This window comes from Hipposideros armiger, unplaced genomic scaffold (assembly GCF_001890085.2).
Source record: "Hipposideros armiger isolate ML-2016 unplaced genomic scaffold, ASM189008v1 scaffold_34, whole genome shotgun sequence".
NCBI lineage: Eukaryota > Metazoa > Chordata > Mammalia > Chiroptera > Hipposideridae > Hipposideros > Hipposideros armiger.
In genome coordinates, this window is record NW_017731384.1 from 2,916,328 (window position 1) to 2,943,568 (window position 27,241).

A 27,241-nucleotide genomic window follows, 5' to 3' on the forward strand; every position below is an offset into this window, starting at 1 on the left:
TGAAATAATAAATCATACTTTCGGGGGCAGGCCGAGTGGCTCAGTTGGTTGAGTTAGCTTAAGAGCGTGAGCTCTGAGCAACAAGGCCCCCGGTTCGATTCCCACGTGGGCCAGTGATGCTGTACCCGAGCTGAGCTGCCAACAGGTGGCAGGACTGCTCAGCTGGTGAGAACACATGCTCCTAATAACAAGACTGCCTGTTTGATGTTGGGCTACGCCTGCTCACAACTAAGACTGAACTAGGCACCTTGAGCTGAACTGCCGCCCAGATGGCTCAATGGATACAGCATGAGCTCTTAACAACAAGGCTGCTGGTTCAAATACCGCATGGTATGGTGGTTACGCCCACCCACAACTAAGATTGAACACAGCATCTTGAGCATAGAGGCCATGAACTGCCGACAGGCAGCCAGAGATGGCGACTAGGGCCCTCCACAACTAAGACTGAAGAACAACAACTTGGCTGGTCCCCTTCCCCAATTCCCAAATTAAAAAAAAACAAACCATACTTTCTTTTCTGGGATAAATCCTATTTAGGCATCGGAAGACTGCCTTTAAAAAAAAAGAAGCTATATTTCTTCTTAGAATTGTGCTAAATTTGTAAAATGAACAGGAAAGATTTAATCTTTTCTTACTCTGAAACTTTTTTTATAAGAAATTGTTTCCTAACCATTTTGAAGAATTTTACTCATAAAACCATGAGGGCGGTGGGAAATTATTTTTTGTAGGTAACAGTATAGCAACTTTCTAAATTTCTTTCCTTGACATGAGTCACTGAGATTTGAAATTTATAAGCATATTATATAATTATGCCTCTTTATTCAAATAGATTTAGTTCCTGAGTATGAATAGTTAGACTTCTTGAAGTCTTAACTCAAGGATACCTGTACACAGTTCTCTTTTGGTTTAAAAAAGTTCATTCTATAGCACTTTCTCATTCCAAATTTTCTAAACTAACGTTTTGTTCTCTTTTCTCAAGATTAGACTTGCAAAAAAATGGTTTATTTTAATATTTGCCTTTTCTGTATTTTAATTATTACTTGTACTTTCATTTTACTTCCTCTCTCCTGTTTTAAGATTTGTTTTATATATTTCTCTAACTTCTGATTAAGATATAAGAATATGGGGTTATTTTGTCTGTTTTGTTCACCAATGTACTTCGACTGCCTAAAATAGGTACTCAAACATTTGTTAAGTGAATGAATTTGCCTCTGAGTTCATCTTTGGCAGCAAAGCTCAGTTGATATTTGATAATCTGTAATTTACACATTTGATGTTTCTCTAATCTAAAAATTACTTATGAGAACATACATTTTAAAATTTCCAAGCAAGTAAAGGTTATTACTATAATACTTTAATATTAATTTCTAGGTTTACTACATATAATGTGGCCTATACACATTCTACTTTTTGGAATTCATCAAGGTTTTACCTGTGATGCATTATATGACCATTTTTGTACAAATTGTCCATAAATATTTAAAACCAATGTATATTCCTGAAGGTACAAAAGCTGATACACAGTCTGTTTCTGGTCTACCAAAGACTTCTGTTAATCCCTTCTTGATTTCAAATAGTTTCTGCTTTCTATACTTTAATGGTATTTAATTCATAAAAATCCAAGATTGGATCTTCACTGCAGCCTTTATGTTTAAGCCAATATAAAATGACTCTCTTTGTCACATTTAATGTATTTTTTTTAAACACTGACTTCTACCCTGTACAAAATTAGTAGGATTATCTTTGTCCTCCCCACTGCCCCCTTCTTTCTTTTTTTTTTGGTCTTTATTTCATGTATCCTTACCCATCTTTTTATTTTTTTTACCTTTGGTGGTAATTTGATTTTAGGTATGTTACTCAAAAATGTATAGTTGGATTTTTTTCCCACTCAATCTTTATGGTCTTCAACTTTTAATATGGGAGCTTTAACCTATTCACATTAATGAAGGGTTGGCATTGTCCTTGTAATTTTTTTTGTCCATTTAAATACTTCTTAGCAGTTTCCTTTGTTTATCTCTGTCTTTTGAAACAAAGACTATTTTCTGTGTTCATTCTTTTTATTTCTATGATTTGAATGTATATATTCCATTTATCAGAAGTTTAAAAAACATTTTATTTATTTATTTATTTATTTTAGCTGAGCCATCCTGCTACCTATTGGCAGCTTAGCAGCAGCTCAGCTCGGGCTGGGCATCGAACCGCTGTTGCTCAGAGCTCAAACTCTTGAGCGAGCTCTTAACCAACTGAACCACTCGGCCGGCCCTTAAAAAACATTTTAAATAAGCATACTTGGATCTATCGGGTTGCTGGAGAAGTCATGACGTATTTCTATGTTTTTTGTTGCAAAAATGCATCATGACTTTTCCGACTACCCAATATTTTACAATGCCAGATATGAAAAAATATCTATGGATGTATCCCATGATGGATTAGAAATTTAGTATGCTTTGAAGTCTTAATTCAAATTGGTATTTTCTAGTATGTAGAATGCCAAATACAGAGTGTTACAGATTTCCTGGACTGGTTGTTTAGATGTAAAATGATAATACTGGCTGGATGAATACCTGGCTGTACCATCACAGGTGTTCGAATAATTGCCTTTCCTAGTGTTGACTGTTGGAGTGGTGTTCTAATCACCGTCATACCAGGGCGGATCTGAGGCCCTGTGATCACCTATAAATGACACAAAAGACAATGAATTAAAATGTTTTTAAACAACTACAGTATGATGGACACAGATCTTCAAACATTCTATATTAATAAACACGTCTTCAGAAATGACAAAGGCTCTTGGAAATTACATCTTAAATTATGTTAAGCATCAGGATACAGATGGATTTTTGAGAGAAGAAAATTTAATTCAAATGAGATCATATGAAATTCCTTGTCATTGATACCAAGAACAGCCTACAGACTAGAAGGAAGGAACAAGACCCAGTGAAGCTCTAATCTATAACCACCACAGTTGCTCACAGGAAAACACTGAGTTCTATTTTCCCTGAGCTCCAATCCATATCTGTAACCTAGGGAATGGAAGACTAAGATCAGAAACCAAATGTCCTTTCATAGTTTTAAAGGAGAGACTACAAAGCATGTTATTTTCAGTTTTACAGTTAGGTTCAGAACATCTTCAAGTCTGTAAAACTGTAAACTTTTTCCATAATACTAGGGGTCAAAGAAATGATGTCTCTAACGTGTGCATATCACCTGATTACAAATTACTGTGCTGTAGATTATATTTTTTGTTCTATTTCTTAGCTGCATAGCAAGTTTCCTTGGGTGGTCCAGTGCTGTCCGTTATTTTATATAAAGGAATTTCCTTTACATAAAAAACTAGACAGCAACTCTTATGATTCATAAACTATACTAACGTGCTATTAACTACATTTTCATGTATCATTTTTTACTTAGAAATATAATAATACAGTGTTTAAAAAAATCAGTACTTTGTCACAGATTAAGGAAAAGGCAAAGGAAAATCAGAAGCTGGATTAATCCTGGAAGAGGCCATTCTAAAAGCCTGACGTGGTTAACACTTGAAAACCAAACAAGCCTGTAAAGAATTCTTACTTGTGAAGTGCTTGTGGTTCCTCCAGAGCCTGAGGTATTGGGCCTAATTGTGACTGTTGCTGTCCTGGGCTGGAATGAAGTAAAGGTTTGCTGACTTGTACCTGTACTCGATGGAATGATACCCAGGACTTTCTGCTGTACTTGAACAACGCCTTAAAAAAAAAAGGTAAAGAAGTAATTAACAGCTGCCCCTTTAATAAAAAGCATCAGGTGTTGTTTGCATTGTGAGGAGATACTACGTGTGGCAGGGTTTTATAGTGGACTACATAGAATGTGAGGTCCGAGGACTGAAATCAGTGAAAAGGAAATGAAAAATAATGGCAACAGTATGATCTGGCAAATGTGAATTAAAACTCTTCACATTTCCCTTACCTCCTTGTGTTGCTGGCACATTTACAGCGACAATCTTGCTGTTTGCAGGAAGTGGCAGTTTGGTAATTACTTTTCCTGCCATAGTGACTGGATTGCCTGTAATTTGGAACGTCTGACCTGTGCTGGCAATGGTTGTAGCAGATGTGGCAGCTGTGCTGGTGGCTAATGGGGTATAAGACATTCAATAAGCTTTAGATTTAAAATAACCAGCAACGTAGTGATTTCTAGGAAGGGCACCAATGCATGAAATGTGGTTCATTTTGTATTAAAAAAACAAAAAACAAAAAACATTCCTCTCCACTCAAAATAAGTGAACTATGTAAATGTTGAAAGTGAAATAATGTAAAAGAGGAGATTTGCTAATGTAATATTATGAATATTATCTGTAACAAACCAACAGTTACGGCTTGTTTGCTCAATCAGCTGCAGAAGAAAAACAATTTTTTAAGGAAATGTTTTATTTCAGCAGGTAATCGACTGAAATTCTTTTTCTTAAACGAAAGCAATCTTTTGTTTAATCACAGTTGTGTACCTGAATTTGACTGGCCTTGCTTAACCCAGGTAGCAAAGGTCTGATGGAAGCTCTTGTTCTGCTGGAATGTTACTGTGGCTGGAGATCCAACTTTAGTAGTTAGTACCATTTTAGCGCCAGTTGTAACAGGGCCGCTCAGTGGGGCCACCATAACTTTCTGTGCTGGAGAGATGGTACTAGTCGTACTGTTGGTTGGGGAAGTAGTGGACGCTGAAATTACTGTAGGCTTCTGCTGTTCCAATCGTTTCTAGAGTAGTGAGGGAGAGAAAACATAAACCAAAATAGCTCTAAATAAAAATAATACCAAGAAATTGCACCAAATTTCAAAAAAATATTTTACTTCTGAAAATATGCCCATGTAAATTTGCCTTGAATTTAATTTCTTATTGAAAATATTTTATGACTCTAAGTCACATATTGTTTATTAAAAGTAGTCTTTCATAATAAAAAGTTAAAAATAATCAAGTTTTTCCAGCCCTTAGAAATATCCAAGCTTCAGACTGAAAGTAAAAGAGACGTGGGTAATCTTACTGGAGAAAGGAAGAACTTGCTGCTCAGTGGTGGGATTTAGAGCAGATAACAAATGATAAGAACTGTAAAAGGTTTTCGGTTTACCTTAAGGCTAATTTGTCCAATCATAAAGAACATGTCAATATTTAAATATCACTATTCAAGATGGCGAATCTGTAATCAAGCAAGCTGAAAATTATAAAACAATTTTTCTAGAATTCTTATATTTTTCAGTTCAGACATATTTTACAGAAAAATACTTTAGACTGTTTTATACAGAGTGGTATAATCTCATCTTTCAGACTACCATATTAAAGAAAATTTGTGTATCTTTTATCATGGATTGCTAACATTTCCCAACAGCTTACAGACATGACAGTGTACGCTTACACATGTAAAAACAGGTGGCATGGATTGCAAAGCTGGTGGCAGATGCTTTACCTTCGTTATCTTATTTAATGCTTACACTAACTCAATAAAGTTGCTGGCATTGTCATTTAAAGATGAGGAAACCGAGACTCAGAGAGGTTGTGTAACTGGCCCAAGGCCACAGAGCTTGCTAGTGGTGGAGCTGAGATACGTACTAAGGCCAAATTCCAGTGCTGAACTGGAATTGTCCTGCAATTGGAAGCTACTCAGCAATGACATCACACCCAGTCTTCTTGGGATTACTGCTGTACATGGCCTCTATGCCTAAATATAATGTGAGGTATTTTATGTAATTTCTCATCCTCAGAAAAAAGGGAGTTTAGTTTTGGATACTTAGATAAGCCATCTGACTGAATCAGTAAAAAAAGGATGCAAGGGCCGGCCAAGTGGCTCAGTTGGTTAAGAGCTCACTCAAGAGTGTGAGCTCTGAGCAACAGGGTTGCCGGTTCAATTCCCAGCCCAAGCTGAGTTGCCAACAGGTGGCAGGATGGCTCAGCTAAAAAAAAAAAAAAGGATGCAAAAAAACCAAACATGTATTTATTAATAGAAGTTATTTCTTGGGGGTATGCCTTCAAAATTAGACATGTTGACTATCTTTGTAAATAAGCATGTTAAAGGCATTTTTAAAAGTAAAACATTAGGTTACACTGCAGAGATGACTGGAGACCTGCATAAAATGAATACTGAACAACTAGACAGTTTTTCTATGAATGAACAGATACAATCCAAAAGTGCTGTCATCTCATACTTGGGTACTTTGATATAAGTGAAGATAATGAACTGCAGTAAGCCGATATAAAATAATTTAATAAAATGTGAAAGGAAAAAAGTAGTTTGAATGAATAGTTGGTTTACATAATATGCAATTTTTAAAGTTATGTGTAACTTAAGTTACTGATTTAAAATATACCTATATCTATTTCGTCTACATCTTGAACATTTATATATTCAAGCTGGCTAAAAACTTTTACAGTATCTTAACAGAAAAAAGGTGTAATCATCTTTTATGTGGGTCCCTAATATTCAGGCACATATAGTACATTATTTATAGCTGTATGATTATCAATTACAACAAACTCAGTTTATAGAATTTTAGTACATTTGCTTTTTCATAGATTTTATGGATTGGAATTTTACAGGAAACAATTATCTGTAGAAACTAGCCTCTAAATTATAAACATAAAAAGTAAGAAAAGTCTTATTTCACAGGTTATTCCCCAGATATGTACACTTTATGCAAAAGAACAGCTTGGTGTATCCACCAAGCTACTTTCAAGTAATGAAATTAAGATATATGTGAGATACACTTAAAAATAAAACCACATGAATATATAATTACTGTGCTTTTAGTGTGCATGAAATTGGCTAAAAATGTCAATTTGTTGCCAGGTGGGACTGATACCATCTCCCCCATTTGGGCCTTGAAGTCCTCTGCCTTCTTCTGTTCACTAACCTTAGCCTGTTGCTCAACTGCTTGTGCCTTTTCTTTCTCCACTCTGCAGGAAAACAAAGGAGGAACTTATCAGAAACATGCCAACTAGGCATCTGGCATCTAATATTAAGTGAAATCTGGTTGACTTTCACATCATACAGAAGTGTGAAATTATTTCGATTTAAAAAGAAAACATTTAAATTAAGATACTAAGAAATTGACAAATGGATAAAATTAGAAACAGGACTTTAATAAGTGATATACTGCTAGTACTTGAAATCAAATGTAGAGAACAATTAGGACACATTGAATCAACTATTAAAGGGGTAATTCTTTAATTATGAAGTGATAAAACCTTCAAATATCTGGTAACATGTTAACCATTTCCTTACCTCTCAGCAAACGCCCTGATCTCCCATAATTCCAACTCTTCTTCTGCTACCCAGGTTTCGATAATAACAGGGCCAGTTTGCTTGGGCGTTTCTGGTCTCTTTGGCCGCAATGCGCTTGATCGAAGGCCTTTCCTCTGAGGTGTAGGTGTTTCTATGGAAAAGAAATCAGAATATTTTGAGCAATATAGCTTTTAAAATTACAGTACTTCTGGCATCTCCTCTTATATACCATGCAAAGTAGCGATTGGCAAACTTTTTCTTAACGAGCCAGATGGTAAATACTATGGGGGCCAGATGGTCTCTGTTGTAACTTCTTAACTCTGCCTTTGTATGATGAAAGGAGCCAAAGACAGTACATACATAAGTGTGGCAGTGTTCCAATCAAACTTTATTAATAAAAGCAGGCGCATGGGCCACTGTTTGCTGGCCACGAACATAAAACGCCTATGAACCTTTACGCAGCCTGTTTCCTCTGCCTGGGACACTAACCCCAGCCTCCCACCCCTCATCTGACTACCGCCTATGTATCCTTCAGCCCCCAGCTTGGATAAGACCTCTGCCAGGAAGCAGAACTCGTTCTTTCCCCAGCGGGGCTGGGTGTCCTCGCCATGTACAACTCTGGCGATCTGCAGTTTCCCATCACAGCACTGAGAAGGGGGATTTGAGAGTTACCAACACAACGGAGGAATCTCAAACTATTAAGAATAGAAAAAATATCCTAACAATAAAAATTTTAACAATAAAAAGTAGGGAGACACAAGCAGTGAACTGTCTCATATGTTCAGGGAACAGGGAAGCAGCAGAAACAAAGGAAAGCAGCAGAAAGAAACTAAAATCGCAGCAGGCCCTGGGTAGTACAGTGACAGAAGACAAAAAAGAGTGACTCAAGGAGATTATAGTGGTTTGCATGAGGGCCGTGGGGTCAAGACTGAAGCGTGGTCAGGAACGCCTTCTTTCATCTGGGTCTCTGCCTGTCACCTGAGCTATCTAATACTGTTCCAGGACAACAATATCTTAATTATGCTCATATTTCATCATCTACTAGGACAGGGACCCCCCCCTTATTGGTGCTCTTTTCAAAAAGGCCATTCTCATTTATTCCTCAGGATGAACTTTTGAGTTAATTCATTCAAGATTCAAAAATTAAATTTATACATCTGGGGACAGTTAATAGTATGTTTCTATTTAAGGGCAGCATTTTCCTTTTACACAGTCCTTAATAGATTTTTTCATAAATATTTTTATTGTAATATAAAATAAAATTATTGATTTTTGTCTATGTATCTTGAATCTGGACACCTTACTGAATTTTTGAGAATAGGGGGTGGATCTCACTCTTCTATGTATTCGGGACCAGTGCCTATCATTTAGGTACCGTATTTGCCAGCGTATAAGACGATTTTTTGGCCCTGAAAAATATGCCTCCAAGTGGGGGGTCGTCTTATACGCCGAGTCGTCTTATACGCCGGCAAATACGGTACTCTCTAAATGTTTCCTGAGTAACTCTTTGGCCTCTTAGAGTATTTCTACCCTGTGCACTCAAGTATTCCCAGTAGCTTTAACCCTTGAGTGAACAGATCTCCACTGATCACTTACATATCAGCTACTGCAACAGTTGCCGGGACTACAACACAACAGACAGACTCAGTGGCTGCCCTCTTGGAGCTGATGGTGGTGTCAATCACTGCTCCACATCTTAATTTTAAGAGGTATTATTATAGCTCTTTGTACCCTCCCTGTCCTTGGCACAAATGCCTATAGGCATCAATGTATGCCTAGTGAAATCTTGCTATGTTTACTACTAAAGATCATTTTTAAAATAAAAAAGTTTATAATAAAAAGTATCTGTTTTATTTCTTGAATAAAGAGTTAAACAATTATAATAAAACTTCAATTGATAAAAAAGGTGGCTAACAGGTCAATAATGAAAGAACAGAATTCTTTCCATCCCTTACCTTTTGGTGCCTCTGGAACGCCAATGGGGCAAATGATTTTTCTGATACAATATTCAGAGCGAATGCCGTAAGGACCAACATCTCGCCTCTTAATGATTTCTGTTGTTGTGATTTCAGTTTCAGATGTTTCTATGGGGATTTAATTCACAAAGTATTAATAACCACCTGAAAATTCAGAGAATAAAAAGGTATGATATCTGCTGCTTTAAAAAGGAGACACACGGTCCGGCCGAGTGGCACGATGGTTAAGAACTGGCTTGGGACGCCAGAGGGCCCCGGTTCGGATCCCACATATGAGGGTCAGTGACATTGCCCTCCACAGCTAAGATGCTGAACAACAGCTCAACCTGGAGCTGGGCTGCCGTGAGTCGCCGGCGACGGCGTAGGCTGCAGCCCCTGTGGCAGTGGGTTGCCATGGGCTACGGTATGTGGCCAGCAGCCGCAGTGAGCGGCTGTCCAGAAGCCGGTGACTGATGTGCCTCACCCAGGAAGAGCGCAATGATGGTGCCAACTTGGGCCAGTGAAGCAACGTCCTCTACAACTAGACTGAAGAACAAAAAACGACAGCAACTTGTCTGTTCCCCTTCCCCCAATTCCCCAGCACTGTTCCCATCCCCCCCAATTCCCCAATAAAAATCTTAAAAAAAAAAGAGACACACATGGAATAAACTTTTGGAAACATTTGATTAGTTAATGACCCCAGGATCACTGTTGAAATACAATAAAAATACTGAGTTTCTTCCTCACTCAAAACTTCTAAACTGAGCAAATGCTATTTGGGGGAAACTTAGTTGCTGGTGGCAAAACTCAGCCAAAATAATAAAACCCTAGGACAGAAGTAGTAAGCATAGCATTCCAGATGTCCCAGTTTAAAGGACTTTTACTCTACAATAATAAACATCTTTTAAAAATTCAGACTGGTGGTCCGGCCGAGTGGCTCAGTTGGTTAAGAGCTCAAGCTCTGAGCAACAGGGTCGCCAGTTCAATTCCCACATGGGCCAGTGAGCTGTGCCCAAACTGAGCTGCTGTTGAGCTGGTGAGAGCATGTGCTCTTAACAACAAGGTTGCCGGTTTGACTCCCACATGGTATGGTGGGCTACACCCACCCGCAACTAAGATTGAACACAGCATCTTGAGCTGAGTGGCGTGAGCTGCTGATAGGCGGCCGGATGGTGACTGGACTTGGGAGCTGAGCTAGCTGCGCCCTCCACAACTAAGATTGAAGGACAACAACTTGGCTGTTCCCCTTCCCCAATTCCCCAACAAAATCTTCAAAATAAATAAATAAATAAATAAATAATTCATACTGGTTCCCAAGTAAGTGCCTCACCTTGTAATTAGAAGCCCCGTACCCTGCCCCCATATGCTTCCAAACGTTAACAAAGCTTATTTTTAAAACAAAAGCACTGCATTTTAATAAATAACCGATATGCTTAAAATTAAGCAAACTGTCAAGTGATTTTTCTCTGTAAACTGAAACTAGAAAACAAAAACTCTTACCTGTCCGTGTCGTCCCGCCTCCTGGAGGAGCCTTGGCTGCCATGTCATCCCATCTCAGACTTGCCCACAATAACCGCAACATAAGGCTCACTCCAGCTAAGGACTTCACGGTCTGCAGTCTATACCTGAAAGAAACGTCCAAGAAAAACCCCGTATGTGTATAATACGGTTTTGTAAGCACTTCAGCTATTATATGTCCCTTAATAAGAGAATTATTTGTTCCTAGGCATACCATGTATCTAACAACTGCAAAAGGGGCTGTAGCCACTTCAAGTGCCATATAAATTTGCACAATAGCAGGTTTCATTGAAAGATAGATATGGCAAAATTTATGAAGATTTTATAAATTTAGCCTAATTCCAAAATAATGCTAGAAAAATTATGAAGGAGAGCAAATATACTGAAATAAAGGTGTTACAAATGTGATAAGAATTTTGAAGGATTAAAGTCTTAACTGATTTTTGCTAAAACAAACTGGAAATGTTTTTATTTTCTCTAAAAGCAAAACAAAAAATGACCTTGGAAATCCATTAAGACCTTTCCAAATGGACAGAAAATTTTGTATCCAAATAGTGGTTCTGCAAAGCATGAACTAGATGACGACTACTGCTAATATTAATAACACTTTAACAACATTAGTGTAATTTTGGAATCTTACAATACAGTGAATAAAAAAGGACAATACTGTATTAGTTACTAATCAGGAGACAAAGGAATTCTGTGTTTTCTAAACATTGTGTGCAAAGTTACTGAACATTTTAGATATTTTCTTTAAAATAATATTAAAAACACTTTCCAAAACAAAAGTATTTTGGAAACACTTTACAACTGCAATGAATATCATGTTCTAAAATGGAATTAACCATAAAACATTTTAAAGCAGCCCTGGGCTATCAATTCCCTATTAGTGATCTTTGTGTAATTACTTTGTTGACATTTCCACATACTTAAATGAATGCAGTGGTTGACTGCAGTGTAGAGAAAAACCTATAAAACTTAAAGAATTTCCTCCTTTAACACAGGTAGAGGGTAAATCTCAGATAATTTGTATTTCGAAGGCAATGCTTGCTATTCTTAATGTTAAATTGGAAAAATGAACAATGTGAGCAAGGGAAAGCTCTAGCCAAAAAGTTGTTGCCACTTCTTAACTTCCCATCTCCCATGTGATGCTATGATTTTCTTCGTTGTGCTACCTGCCACCTGTGAACCCTGTGACATGCACAGAATAATTTTTAAACTAGAGGGCAAATATTAACTAGTGCAGGGATGTCCTGGGAAGGGGAAAATGTGTGTCACTTTCAGATCACATCCTATAGAAATACCTAGGGAGCTCTGGACTCAGGAGAGAAAGCAAATAAATATTTACTTTGAAAGAGAAATTTTTCCTCATGGTCTTTCTTCTTCCTCCAATCAGTCACTACAAACAACAACTTTAAAGCATCTCTATTTTACAATGGAAACACCAGCTAGGGAACATACCTCCTGTGCTATCAGCCTGTTCACTCATTTACTCATTCAAAAAATATCGGAGTGCCTCCTATGTGTTAGACTCAGTGAAAGAAGCTAGGGACACAGAAATGAATCATAATCTGTTCTTGCGTCCTCAGGAGCTCTAACAGAAGACAGCATAAGGGAGGGGCATCCGATGTGGCTTAGGGCTGGGGTTCAGGGCTTGGCTCTTGACTCTCAAACGACAAGAATGTGGGGGTGGCTGACTGGAGGCAAGGGGCACACATATGCTTAGGAGGTGAGTGTACAAGAGCACACACCCAGTGTGCTATGGCTGGAGGGAAGGGGTGCAGCAAGAGATGAAGCTGACACGAGAGAGGAAGGCAGAGCCAGCAAGGGCTGCACACCCAATGGACGGATTAAGGAGCCTTCAAGACAATCTATATTAAGGACTCTGAAATTTATCCAGTACTGGCTGGGTTGTAACGGGAAGTACTTCTCACACATGTGGTGTACAGGTAGGTGACAAACGCTTTCCCCCTCTCAGCCCTACAGTAATTAACAAGTCCCCTTTAAATGCTTACTCAGCTCAGTCAGAATATTCACAGGATAGATCTGTGTTTTAGGAGGATCCATCCAGCAGCACTGTGGAGACAACTACTGGTCAAAGGGATAATGAAACACGGAATCAGGGCCTAAGGAAAAGGGACTAAGGGAATGGACAGTGTGGAGGGAACGGGGAGCCCTGTGAGTTGATGAGGCAAGTTGCACTTATTCAATACTGCTCAGCCTTAACATTAAATTCATAAAGACTGAACATGCACCTTTCGCATTCTTAGCTCCTGCTCTAAGCATCAGACATATTTTATTCAAGTGTGAGTATAAAAATGCATTTCACATGTGTGTTCTTATAGCTATACGTTTACAAAAAATTGCATTCTAAAGTCAGGAATAATTTACACATTTACTCATGCCTCCGTTAGACAGAAGGGATTATATATAATATTTCTCTCAACTTCAGCAATTTAAGACGTTAGCATATATTTGAAGGCAATTATCTGTTTAAATGTACAGGAAGGTAATTCCTTCCATTACAAAATGAGAAATTAACTAAACAGATACAAATTGTGCCCACAGTGCATATTAAAACACAGCAATACAGGGCTCTAGAAACCCAGCAGGGCGGGTAAGGGCCTGGGGCAACACTTGATGGGTCTGAACTGGTTCAGAGGAAATGCTTCCCAGTTGAGCCTACCTTCCATTTCGTAATAGAAAGGAGCAGAAAGGCCGCCCTTCGCAACTGCCAGGTCATTCTAATGAAAGTATCTGTACATAGTAACTTTTCCAGTGGGAAAGAAGTTACCTGCAGGACAGTCAAGGATACACTTTGGGACCGCTCTCAATGAAGAAAGCAGAAAAGTGCAGAGTAATCCTACAAATCCATGAACTGTAATGAAGAGTTCCTTGATTCCCTGCAGGATTCTGCAAATCCTTCATTGCAGGCCCTGCAGAGAAATTGGACTTTTCAGCTGTCTCTATTGAATGTGTAATGGAGTGATGATATTTCAATTCAAATCAAAAGATGAGTTATAAAAACTTGGTCAAACCAACCATGACTGGTCATTAAGTTAATTAATTCCTTTACAGAGAGTACTCATTTACACTTTTTTTTTTTTTGGTTTTTTTATAATACTAGCTGACTGTAATAAAAAGGAAACAAAAAAGTATGATTTTAACTTACAGAAACTGGGACCATATTAAAGAAAGACACACAGAAATGAAGCCTAAAGTGAAATGCAGTCTGCTCAGTAACTTGCTGAATTAATCATTTCAGAATTCTAGCAAACTATGGCTAAAACTGAGATCGCTTCTGATTTCTGAGCATGTCCCATAGAATTCTTTACGTTTTCAATGTTTATGTTCCATCCTTTTCCACTGTAAGAGTGAAAAGGTAAAAAAGACAAGGACATGAAAAAGGATAAAGCAAGGAGAAATATGTGAAATGTGATACAGCAGATGAAGCACTCATTGGGATTTAGGGAAACTGGACACTATTTCTCACCTTGTCCCTCTGTGGCCAGTCTATAAAAGATAAGAAAATAAGATCCTTTCCCAATATAAAACCATATGATCTTACAACCCCCAACACTACATACTTATGACTCATCCCCAAAGCTTAATGCCCAGGAAATTTTAAATTAAGATTATTTCTGAGTTTTAAAACAATCCCTAAGGAATCTCAGACACTATCTTTACTCACATAAATAACAGAGAACTCCAAAACAAATGTTTATCATGCAAATGAACTACATTAGGAAGATTTCTACATTATGATGAAACTTATGTGATTTACAGGCAAGTTTCCCATGTCTTATGTTTTTTATGAATTACCTAATAGAAACAAGATAGATTCTCAATCCACGACTGGGAATTCGTGTATGCGAGGGCGGGGAGGGGGCGTCTTAAGTTATACACTAATTTTTGACCGCCCGGGTGGTCAGTGCCCCTAACTCCCGCATTGTTCAAGGGCCAATTGTACAAGCATTCCAGAAAATTGATGATTATCTGATTCTGTGATTATCTCATTCCCAGATCAAACACATGGCAATAACTTGGAAAGTCGGACCACAAAAACAACTGTTTGACATGTTTCTTTTTGTCTTGTGAAAAGTAAAATTGAATTTCATTTTAAAAGATTCCCTTATGTTTTCAGTTTTCAAACATTTTTCCCTAAGTAAACTTTAGTATCTACCAGTTGGCCGAGTTCAAAACTCTCTGTATCTTATTTCCATTACTAACATTGCCCATTAAGTATATGCTTCCCTGACTTCTCTCTATTACCTCATTTTTAAAAATGAAATATTCTTATTAGGTGATTCTTTTAAACTTTCTCCTTCCCCCAAATACATTTTAAAGTACATACCTCCAAGTGATACCAAAGGTTGGTCTAGGAGAAGGATATGGCCATATATCCAAGGCAGGTTTAGCATTGTAATTAAAATAAGGGACTTCTCGAATTCCTCCTTTTCTGGCCAATTTTTTTAAGTCATCATTAGGCAAAACAAATATGCTCTTCTTGCTGCTTTTGGTGACAAACTTTCTATAGGATGGTAGTGCTGTACCTGAACGGGTCTTCTTGGGTCTTGAAAATTTCATGAGTTTCACTTTGTCTCTTGTGGAATATTCTTTGCTCATGGTCATAGACGTTATCAGAGTGCCCCCTGCGGTGGTTAGTGAGTCTGTCACTGTGGTCGTGACCACAGTTTTGCTCTGCTCCTTCACAGAGATGATGTCCACACTGCTGTCTGCAGAGGGTGTGGAAAGCTTTGTTACCGTCGTCATGGTGGTTGTGACAGTGGATTTGGCACAATTCTCTGTGGAAGAGACCACAGTTTGCTTATCGCCTTTTGCTACTTTGATTACAGTTTTTGATTCGGTGGCCACTGTGGATGTCGTCGTGGTGACTTCTGTAATGACTGTTTTTCTTTTCGATTCTCCATTGACATTTTCATCTTTGTTGGTGGACAGACCGTTTTCATCAATAAAATCATTACTAAGGTTTGATTCCTCTCCGGAAGTAATGGGTGATGGAGTAACTTTCTTAACTTCCGAGGTTTCAATTTCCATATCTTCTACCTGATTCGTTGAACTGCTTTCTAGACAAGATGGTGGAAATGTGGTAGTTCGTGCACTCTCAGACTCTTTGGTTGATGGCAGGCTCTCTAGGCCATCTTGGCAGTCACCCTCAGCATCTGAAGATCTTGGTAAACATGATTTTGTTTCCAAGTTGTTTTTTTCATTAAAATCTTCCATGATGACATCACCATTCATGAATGGCTTTACAGCAGATTCTTTAACAGTCAAAGACTTAACATCATTTCCAGGAGTTATTTTACTGATATTATTAACCTTTGGTTCAACTTCAGCACTTACTACTTTACTCTCAGAAATTTCTTTTAAGCATTCACCTTTCAAATATACTTTAGGTTTATTATCTTTCCCATTTATTTGAAAGGTACTTGCTTTCTGTACTTTCTTTTCAGAGTCTCGATTTTCATTATTCTTTCTGTTGCTACTTTTTAGATTTATTTGATCAATACATTTATTAACTGGTCTCTCCTCTAATTTCTGTTCTTGACTTGGTTTTTTACCATTTGCTTCAGTTACCTTACCCTGCAGCCTGTCATCACAGTTTCCAGTGGACTTATCTGAAACAAACTCATGTTTCAATGTTTCCAAGCCTTCACGACCTTGTTCTTGGGTTATGAACTGCTCAGAAATACTGTCATTGCTATTCTGAACAATCATATCTTCTTCACTGCTGTCCTGAATGGACATAGTATCAGAACTATTTTCCAAAGTGCTATTATATTCAGAGTCACAGCCCAGTTTTCCTTCCAAGTTCATTGCTTTTGACAGAGATGGGATATCTCTATCATCAGTACTTTTTGATACTGATGGGAGTAAAGGGCTCTGGGAAGGAGAAACAATGGTGTCATTATCCTCCTGTATGAGTGGTTTTTCTTTATAGATCAAAGTACCAATTTCATCTGCACTGGCTAGCTTAGAGTCTTCGATGAGAAAATCACTTCCTTTTCTTTTAATCTTACTGGGCTCCTGTCCTTTACTGGTAGGTTCAGAGAAACTCTCATCTATGTCATTTCCAACAGAATTTTGTTTCTGACAGTTTGTCTCTGGGCTCTGAATGGAGATGTCATCTAACATTTGATCTTTTGGATAAAGTTTACTTGCTGTATGACCAGGATCATTGATTCCCAGAATTGAGGAATCACTTTGTGAACATCCTCGAATAAAGTCTTCAGATTTTTCGTTACTTGTGTTAGGGCTTTGTTCTTGTCTAAGCAAGTCACTTTGACACCCTTCTTTTGTTTTCGTTATTATTGGTGACTCTGACAGGCTTTTCAAAGAGCTTGTAGAGGTCTTTCCTGTACCCTTAATTCCACCCTCCAACTTCATTTTTTCGAGGCGCTGTTTTTCTTCCAACGTAAACTGTTTAATTCTCCTTTCAAGAAGTCCATCTAGTTTGGATGATTTAATTTTCTTTTTATAACTAGTCCTTAGATGAAAGCCCTCACTGACATTGACCACATCTACTTGAGAACTTTCCTGACAATTTATATGTGATTCTGTTTTCACATCATCATCTATTTCCATTGGTTCTTCCTTAAGGGATTTATCATTGTCAGAATCTAAGACTTCTTTTACATCTGTGAAACAAAGGCATTTATGTAAGTGAAATTTTTAGTCTGAAATGTGGAATTTATGACAATATTTTCATTTTAAAAACTACCAATTTTCACTTAAAAACTTAAATATAAATATCTATGTATTTCAAAGCTCTTGATATATGATTAAAAATAGGTCAACAAACTAAATGTTACAAAAAGTTAAAAAACCAATATATTACCAATATTTAAATATTCTTATTCTTAGTATCTAAAAATTATGGAATGCCACAATTAAAAATTAGTATGTGATAGCTATTGCATATGCCAGTACCTTCATGTAAAATTTTGTATAGAGTATTTTATAGTTATAAAATATCATAAGGCTCATGGCATTATCTAGCTTATCTAGCTTTTAAAAAACAACTTTTCACAAAACACAATATAAATTCCTCAAAATGTTGAACTCAGAGTTATCTCATGACCCAGCAATTTCACTCAGGTATTTAGCCAAGAAATGAAAACATATGTCCACACAAGAACTCATACACAAATGTTCATATCAACATTATTCATAATAGTCAGAAAGTAAAAACGACCCAAATGTCCATCAACTAATGAATGGATAAACAACATGTGGCATATCCATACAATTGAAAATTATTCAGAAATTTAAAAAAATGAAGGAATACTGATACATGCTATAACATGGGTGAACCCTGAAAATGTTCTGTTAAATGAAAGAAGCCAGTCACAAAGTGCCACATATTACATGATTCCATATATACGGAATGTCCAAAATAAGCAAATCCACAGACAGAAAGCAGATTGGTGGGCTGGAGGGGTAGGGGGGTATGGAAGAGTGGGGACTGCTAATGGGTATGAGTTTCTTTTTGGGGTGATGAAAATGTTCTAAAATTGACTGGTGATAGCTGAACAACACTGTGAGTATACTAAAAGTCACTGAATTGTATGCTTTAAATAGGTGAATTACATGGTGTAAGGATTATGTTTCAATAAAGCTGTTATCAAAAAGAGACAATGCAGTACCTTTCCTGCTGTGCGAACTAGGTCCAGTGCATTCTTATCACCCTCAGGCTGCCCTTCACACTTGACCCTCCTTACCTTGGTCCTTCTTCTCAGTAATCTTTGAAATATCCATTTCACTTTTGTCTGCTCCTTCTGCAGCATCTGAATCTTTTACCTCGCCTTTCTCAGAATCAGGCTCTGTTTTTATTTTTTTTGGACTTCTTCTTCTATCTGATTCATCCATATTCTCATCCATACTAGTTTTGGCTAAAAAGAACCAAGTATATAGTTAAGTACAGATATTTTGAATGTTAGCAATTTACTTTCATATATCTAGTTTGGTAGAAATTATCAAGTGTTTCCAGCAATGTATACTTCATTATATTTTACTAAGAAAAAAAAAAAAAGAAGTTGAAGATCCTATATGCTTTTTTAGATGCTCGGGTGACCTAAAGCATAATAAGAATGGCTGCACTTTAGAAGCCTTCACATCTGAGATTATTTCAACCTGTTCACTGACGCCAGAAAGTCTGCATCAATGGTTTCTATCATACATTGTGCTACAGAATCAAATTAGAATCAGATAAATGCTATGATCCCCTAACCCAAATCAAAATTACATATACAGGGCTGGCTGAGTGGCTCAGTTGGTTAAGAGCTCGCTCAGGAGTGTGAGCTCTGAGCAACAGCGTTGCCGGTTCAATTCCCGAGCTGAGCCGCCAACAGGTGGCAGGATGGCTCAGCTAAAAAAAAAAAAAATTACTATACAAACTTTTGTAATCAATTTCAATAGATTCTCAGAGATAGCCTTGACGTTTATCCATGGACTCCAGGTGAAGAATACTTAAGTCTATATCACAGAATAAACTACTCAAGAGAAATAACCAAATGCAATGTGTGGATTTATATGGACCCGGTTTACTACTAAGAGTAAAAAGACATCTCTGAGACAAATGCAGCAATTGGAATATGAACTGAGAATTAGGTGGTTAATATGTTAACTATTGTTAATTGGCTGAGTGTGATAATGGCATGATGGCTAGGAAAAAATGCTCATTTTGGTTAGAGATACATACTGAACTACTTTTGGTTCAGGGACGGGGATTTGTTTTAAATGCAGGAATAAAACCTGCAGGAAAAAAGTGGGCAGTGACAACTGAAAGAGAGTGATAGAATTTGATAACTGTTGAAGTTGAACATAGGAGTTCATTATTCTATTCTCTTTTACTTTTGTGTCTTATAATTTCAAATTTTCCATAAGAAAAAAACAAACCCACAAAACATACCCACTGTCTGGGTAAATATTCTTGGGCCTTAAAGGCATTTCTAACTTATTTTCTTCTTCACTTGAACTCAACCATCTCAAGGCCTTGACAGGATGTAAGTATTTTTCATTTAAATAAATGGCTCCTTCCAGAAAGGTTTGGATGCAGGGAAGGAAAAGAATGCAAAAAACACACTCAGTACCTGTCAAGACAGCAGGATACTGGTGAAAGAAGAAAAGCATCATACAGAAGTGTGACGGGATGTGTCTGGACCTCACAGGTAACAATACGATAAAAACACTACACTGGTCTTTTCCTTATTCAATGCTTCTTTAGTTACTGCAGAACAACTGTGAGCTATCTTTTCAATGGTTTCCGGTTGCTCAAAAAGAGCTTTATATGACAATCGTAGTCTCATCTATAAACTGTAAGATTCCTGATATTTCAAATAGACAACTATAAAATGTTTGGGGCTTTCCCCCCCATTAAACGTCTTTATGACATAAAGAATATTACTATATATCTGTTATTGAAGCTTATGAATTAATGTACAAAACGAATGCACACAGTCTGAGTTAGAACAGAGGAACATTAGAGATAAGGGACACACAGTCAGCAGCCAAACCAGTTGACCATTCTGGTGTCTGGTGCTAAGTCCAGTGTTCCCTAAACTGCATTCCTCTGTTTGACAGCATATCTGTGCCTCTACCACATGATCAGATCAATAAGCCATTATTATAGGGGCCAACAGTTCTGAAATGATAAAGTGTATTTTATACTGATTTATATTAACAGTATAAAATATATTGTTGCCTTCACTGTAATTTCTACTGTGTAGTTAAACTAAGCTAACAATATGCATTGCTGCTTTTTTTCCCAGCCCCCACCTGGGAGGAAGGGCTTAAAAGATGCTAGGAGACCAACTTAGTACCTGACTGTTAAGGCTCAGAATTTGGACAACGGAGTCCTATGCTAAGCAAAGTGTATACAAAGTAAACTTGCAAAAGCCTAAATAGTTTACATATTGACAAAGTGTATTTTATTACACAGGTCAGACACAATGAAACAAAAGCTCTCTATAGTTCTTAGTGCTACATGGGTAACTGGAGTAACAAAATGGTGACAAAACATTTTAACAATCTTTTGGAATTTATTATAGTGGTCATTTAGCTTGAATATAATCAGACAATAATATAATTGAATATTTGGTAAATAGATATTTTTAATGAGCATCTGCTATGTGCAAGACACTAAATTCCAGTAAGCCTCACAAAATACATTTTTTTCTGTTAAAACGTAATCCAACGATAATTTCCCCAAATTAACAATTTCAAAAATCTACCAGTCAGGCATCATTAGTACTATTCACAAGGAAGCCAAATCAGTTAGCTAGATATGTGCATAGTACCTATTTGGCACTTACAGCATAGGCTTTATAGGAAAAAAAGACACAACACTATATATTAGCAAATTATATTGCACACTGAACAGAACTGCTTTTGAAAATCACTTAGATAACAAAGGAGAGGCTGCATGGGAGAGTGCAAAAAAAGCAATAGAAGTTAGATTCCAGCCATATCACTCTCTATACGTATGAACTTCAGTATGTCACTTAACATTTTCATGAAACAATCTGCTCATGTAACATGAGTTTCAAAATACAAATTCTCTTACAAGGGCAGTTCACCTCTAGAGTTCTGTGATTCTAAAGACTAAAGTCATAAGCCAGAAGCATAAATCAAGTTAATACCTCATTTATGTGACAGTGTCATTATGGCAGCCTCTATCACTTCCTTTCTGGCTTTGTCATGTGCTACAGTGCTAGTTACCAGACATATGGTTCCTCAAGAAGTAGTATTGAATTTGAGATTTCAGAAAAACAATTAGGTAGTTGAGGACTTTGTTTTCTGTGTTTTTAAGCTGTATTCTATCACCTTTCTTGAACCAAAATCCTAGATGTCAAAATCCACTAGTAACGGTAATTTTTGTAGTTTATAATTACTATGTTAGTAATTTTACACATTCTCCTAAAAATTTCAGAAAAAGTTTTATCCAAAATATGGTCAATATACTATAAATCTATAAGAAATAATACAAATCAGAAACAATTACACAGGAAAAATAATTTCAATTACTTACTTCCTTCTAACGAGTTTCTGTAATTCACATTAGTATTGCCTGGCAATTTAGGAACAAACCTATAAACATGAGTTTTACTAATCCAGCTCCAACCACCATATCCTGTTACTCTGTATTCCTCTCCTTTTTGTTTCCAAACCTGATGTAAATAAAAACATTCTGGTTAAACAAGAATGAGAATGTTTATAAAGCACATGAGGTTTTATAAGCTTTTACCAGATGAAATCAACAGGCAAGCATATTAATTAAATTTACCAATTTTATTTTCACTGGGATCAAAGATTTATGAAAAAACTTAATATTCCTTTGATATTAAAAATGTAACACCATTTCATAGTTTTATAACAATTTTAACAAACTGGTCTAATAACAAATCTATATTCTAAGATAAACAAAACACATGCTTATAAAACTGCCAAAAAATTTACTTCATTCCAACTACATTAAAAGATTGTGTCGAAAGTAAAATAAATCATTAAGTATTCAAAGTTGAAGAATAAAAGTCTCAGAAATGGCTAACCCTATTTTAAAAGATTATAATAAAAATTACCTGATGTTTAACTGGAAATGTATATTTTACCCACGTAGCTTGTTGCATCGTTTCTTCCTCTTCTTGTTTCTTCTCTTTTTTTTTTACTTTCTCTTTTTCTTCTCTTTCAATTGATGTCATCCTGTGTAACCTAAGAATAAAAGAATAGAAAGACAGAAGTACTGAAAATTATGAAGACAAAAACAATAAATGGTTAGCTATAATCCCCACCCAAATAATCCCAACTCAGAAAAATAAGTAAATGTACAATTCTATAATAAGAAAAATCAAACAGTACTATAAGGCAAAACAAAACATGCTATGCTTCCCATATGCCTCTCCATAAGAAATATGCTTACTCACTTATGACTTATTCCTAAATATTTCATGTATACACCAACATTATATTTACAAAAAAGGGATATTTATTCTATATCATATATCATATCATATCACAAACACAACCACCAAGTATTTTAATCAATGAATAATTGCACTAAAAGATCTCGCCATACCAGAAAATACAGAGCTTTTAAAGAATTAAATTACAGGGCCAGCCGAGTGGCGTGTTGGTTAAGAGCTGGCTTGGGATGCCAGCTCTGAGCAGCAGGGCCCTGGTTTGGATCCCACATGAGGGCCAGTGACGCTGCACCCTCTACAGCTAAGATGGTGAACAACAGCTCAACCTGGAGCTGGGCTGCTGTGAGTCACTGGCGACAGCGTAGGCTGCCATGGGCTACCGTGAGCAGCCAGCAGCCAGCGTGAGCGGCCGGCAGCCAGCATGAGCGGCTGTCCAAAGGCCAGCAACCAATCTGCCTCACCCGGGAAGAGCGCAATGATAATACCAACTTGGGCCAGTGAAATGACGTCTTCCACAACTAGACTGAAGAACAAAAGGATGGCAACTTGTCTGTTCCCCTTCCCCGATTCCCCAATGCTGTTCCCACCCCCAAATCCCCAATAAAATCTTAAAAAAAAAAAAAGAATTAAATTATATACCACTGCATGGACATACTATAGTTTATTAAACCAGTTCCCTATTAAAGGGAATACTTTATTTCCTTTACCCCAAATAAGACCTACACATCCAAAAACTTTTATTTTATCAACCAATATTTCTGATTCTTTCTATGTAGCTCTGGGGATTTTAAAGCCTTCACAGAGTATGCTAACATAGAATTCAGGCTTCCAACATCCACAGAGAACAGGGCCCACATGTCTCCTGCTTTTGGGTGAGGGGAAGGACTACGAAGGATGGGCCACACTGATCAGGCACCAATCATTAGTCACAGGATGCAAGCCACATTCTTTTTTCTGACAGGAAAACCGGTATCACTGCACCCAGCAGTAAGGGGATGGGCGGGCCTACGGTTAGGCTCTATATTGAGGTGTAGATGGTCGTGAATGGGCCCATTCCCCATAAACAGGGACATGAACCAAAACTTACAGAGAGAGAGGAGCACCTGGTTCTAAGAGCTCTAATGGTACAAGAATTGTTTTTTCTCACACTCTACCTAGTTGTAGACAATTTTGCATGCACAGCTATGTGGAAGGAATAGAGACCATTTGTCAAGTTGGGGGACAGGGAAGTGCTAATAAGCAGTGGGAGAGGATTTAATTCTTTTCATCTCTATCCCTCCACCAAAACTCCCTATCTCCACTTCCAAGCAAGCTTTGTGTCCCTGGGACTATAGGGCCCTAGAATCTAGCCTCCTGCAGGCTGTAAGAACTTATGCTTATTAACTGCACACAATGAGTATAGCAAACGTCCTTCCTTCTCTCACAATTGATGGGAAGAGAAGGGAGTGGGTTCTCAGTGGAAAGTAAGTCACTGGTTCAAATACCGTCGAATGCCACCACCCTTGGAACCAGCAAGTGGGGTAAGCTCTGCAGGCACAGCATGGCGATCACATGACAGCCTCAGCCCACCAGAGTAAGGAGCGACTTAGCCAGCACCAAGGAGCATCTCTCAGCAGTTTCCGTGGGCTCAGCTTTAAACATCTCTGAAAGGGCAGGTCCAGCACAGCAGCTGATCCCCAGGAATGGAGCACTGTGTGGGGAGGATACCAGTGCTGTGACCCTCTGGAAGCTCCTGGCTGGGCTGGGCTGGGCTGGACACTCAGCTTGTGTGCTACTGGTGTTAACATGGGAAACAGGTCCGTTTTCATCACCAAAGGCTTCACTTTGCTGGGGGTACTGGGCCAGTGAGGTGATATTAGTTAACTCAGGGTACATTCTACTGTCATTGTCACTAAAACAATCCTTATGGGAAAAGGCAGCAACAAAGCTCCGAGGAAGTTCACGTCCACCTGGCTGGGCGGAAAGCCTGGCCACTGCTACCAGCCTGGAGGCGCTGGAAAGGAAGGCAGCCCCATCAGGCTGTACTGCGCAGCCTCCAGGTGCTGCTCCATACTGGTGGGCAAACAGGGTGGCAGGTGTGCTTCCGCACCTGCAGGTTCCACTGAGAGCCGGACCAGCAATATGGACTGAACTTCAACTTGACTCTTGATCTCCAGGTGTGCCCAGGGTTTTGTTGCGTTTATTTGCTACTACAAACAAAGCTACAATAAGCAATGTTTTGTGTCTTTCTTGTTGAGCTAGGGAGTGTCCCCCTATGTTCCCCAGTGCTGGGATGACTAAGTCCAAAGGTCCTTACACTTAAAATGCTGACAGTGCCAAATTGTATACTTTACACTGCCATCAATTATAAAGCCACCCTGCTTTCTCACACCTTCACACAAGTTAGTACCAAATTTCTCAATTATCAGTCCAATTGAGAGATAAGAAATAGTATCCCATTGGTTTTTTTGTTTGTTTGTTTTTTTAGCTGAGCCATCCTGCCACCTGTTGGCAGCTCAGCTCAGGCCGGGACTCGAACCGCTGTTGCTCAGAGCTCAAACTCTTGAGCGAGCTCTTAACCAACTGAACCACTCGGCCAGCCCAGTATCCCATTGTTTTGATTTACATTACTTGAATTATGAGAGATCTAAACTTTAAAAAAAAAATTTTTTTTTTAAGTCTACTGGCCATTCGTATTTATTTTTCTGCAAAATGCCTATTCAAATCCTTTGTCTTGTCTGTACTGGACTATTAGTCCTTTTCATTTATTAAAGGTCTTTGTCAACTGAGGAAATCTTCCATTTGTGGTGCAAATATTTTTCCTGTTTGTCATCTGTCTTTTGAGTTTGATAATATTATTATTTTTCCACTCAGAATTTTAAATACATATATCCACTTTTTCCTCTCTGGCATCTGGGTTTTGTATCTGTTTAAAAAGAAAGTATTACAACAAAAACACAAATTAATCCATGGTTTCTTATTGAAGTTTTGTTGTTACTGTTTTTAAGAGTATTTTTTTAATCTTCCTTAATCTGAATGTTTTTGCTGAGGCAGGGATCGAGGTAACATTTTCCCCAGACATGCCCTCTCTCCTCTGATATGCAATACTCTAGCTAGATTCCCACATGTTTAGGTCTATTTCTGGATTATCTGTTCGAGTCCACTGCTCTACTCCTTTTGCTGTAAAAATTATTTTGATTATTGTAGTTTTAAAATATGTTCTAGTATCGCTTCCCCTTTCTGTAATACCTACTTCCCTTTCTTGTACATGAATTTTTCTAAATGAAATATTAGTATCATGTTGGTCAAGCCTCTCTGTATCCAAGGAGGAAAAACCCTATTTACAATGCCAATAAATAAATATTAATTTTAATACAATAGATTATACATATCTGAGCATACATCTTTTCCTTTACTCAAAGTACCTTTTTATATCTTTAGCAAAATTTTAATGATTCCTTTATATGATTCTGACTATTTCTTGTTAAACTTATTCCTGGTTGTTTGAAGTTTTTTGTTGTTTTGGGGATCTTTCCTATCATGATTTTTAAAAATATGTAGAGTGTAACCAGGTTAAGAAATTAAACTTTATCAATAACCGGTGCATTGGAAGCTGGTGTGTCCCAACACCAGGTAATCATTATCCTGACTTTTGTGTTATCATTCTCTTGCTTTTCTTTATGTGGATGTATACCAAACAGTATAAAGTGTGGCTTTTGAAAACTCAGTAGCAAGAATGAAACTAACTGCATGAGCAGAAGAGCAATATTGTCACTATTAAAAGAAGGTTCCCAGGAAAAAAATAAATGTCTCTAGGTCACAGTTTACAAGAGCCTCTTCTGGTGAAATCCACGGGTGAGGTCACGAGCGAGGCCTGCAAGACGTGGGCTCACCACACCACGGGAGCCTGGCAGGACGTATGTAAGCTGGCACACTGCAGAGACAGATCTGAAAGGGGCTGTTCTAGAATTTCTGCCTCTGCACCTTTTGAGGATTCTCTGATGTAACCTGTGACAAGTCTCAGTTCTCCCCACTGAGGGGATTCGGCCTCTTGGGTGGGTTACCTACCAGCTGTCCACCTGCAGCATTGCGTCCATAGCTTTACTGGAGCCAAATTCTCTGTTGCTCCCCTTGTCCCTGTGGGTTTATGCTTTAAAAACCTCGCTTTGCCACAGTTTTGGTGGAGTTTAGCAGGGAACAAGGTTAAATGTGTTTATTCAATTTGTTATTTTAATTCAGACCTCCAATTGTATTTTCTCATGGTTACTGTTTGCATACATAAAACCTATTGTTCAGTATGGCAGCTACTTTATTTAATTTTCATATGGTTTCTGATAGTTTTTCAGTCAATTTTCTAAGTGTATAATTAAATCAACTGCATATAATTGTGCCTATATCTGCCTGTTTTAGTTCTCTTGACAAACTAAATTGGCTAACACTTTATTTATTTATTTATTTTTAAGATTCTTATTGGGGAATTGGGGGATGGGAACAGCACTGGGGAATTGGGAGAAGGGGAACAGACAAGTTGCTGCTCTTTTGTTCTTCAGTCTAGTTGTGGAGGACGTTGCTTCACTGGCCCAAGTTGGCACCATCATTGCGCTCTTCCCGGG

The 27,241-nt window shown here is 37.8% G+C and overlaps 1 protein-coding gene across 1 annotated transcript in view; it reads right to left on the reverse strand.

Annotated features, from left to right (window-relative positions):
• Positions 1-27,241, reverse strand: part of BPTF (bromodomain PHD finger transcription factor) — a 167,386-nt gene that overhangs the window by 34,288 nt on the left and 105,857 nt on the right. The window contains exons 10-20 of the mRNA XM_019637646.1: positions 22,311-22,440; positions 21,761-21,899; positions 18,453-18,623; positions 15,065-17,369; positions 10,693-10,817; positions 9,193-9,321; positions 7,238-7,388; positions 6,867-6,909; positions 4,475-4,721; positions 3,571-3,722; positions 2,565-2,673 (exon numbers count right to left, since the gene is read on the reverse strand). Coding sequence (XP_019493191.1) covers positions 2,565-2,673; positions 3,571-3,722; positions 4,475-4,721; positions 6,867-6,909; positions 7,238-7,388; positions 9,193-9,321; positions 10,693-10,817; positions 15,065-17,369; positions 18,453-18,623; positions 21,761-21,899; positions 22,311-22,440 — 3,701 coding nt within the window. The remainder of the gene's footprint in view (positions 1-2,564; positions 2,674-3,570; positions 3,723-4,474; positions 4,722-6,866; positions 6,910-7,237; positions 7,389-9,192; positions 9,322-10,692; positions 10,818-15,064; positions 17,370-18,452; positions 18,624-21,760; positions 21,900-22,310; positions 22,441-27,241) is intronic.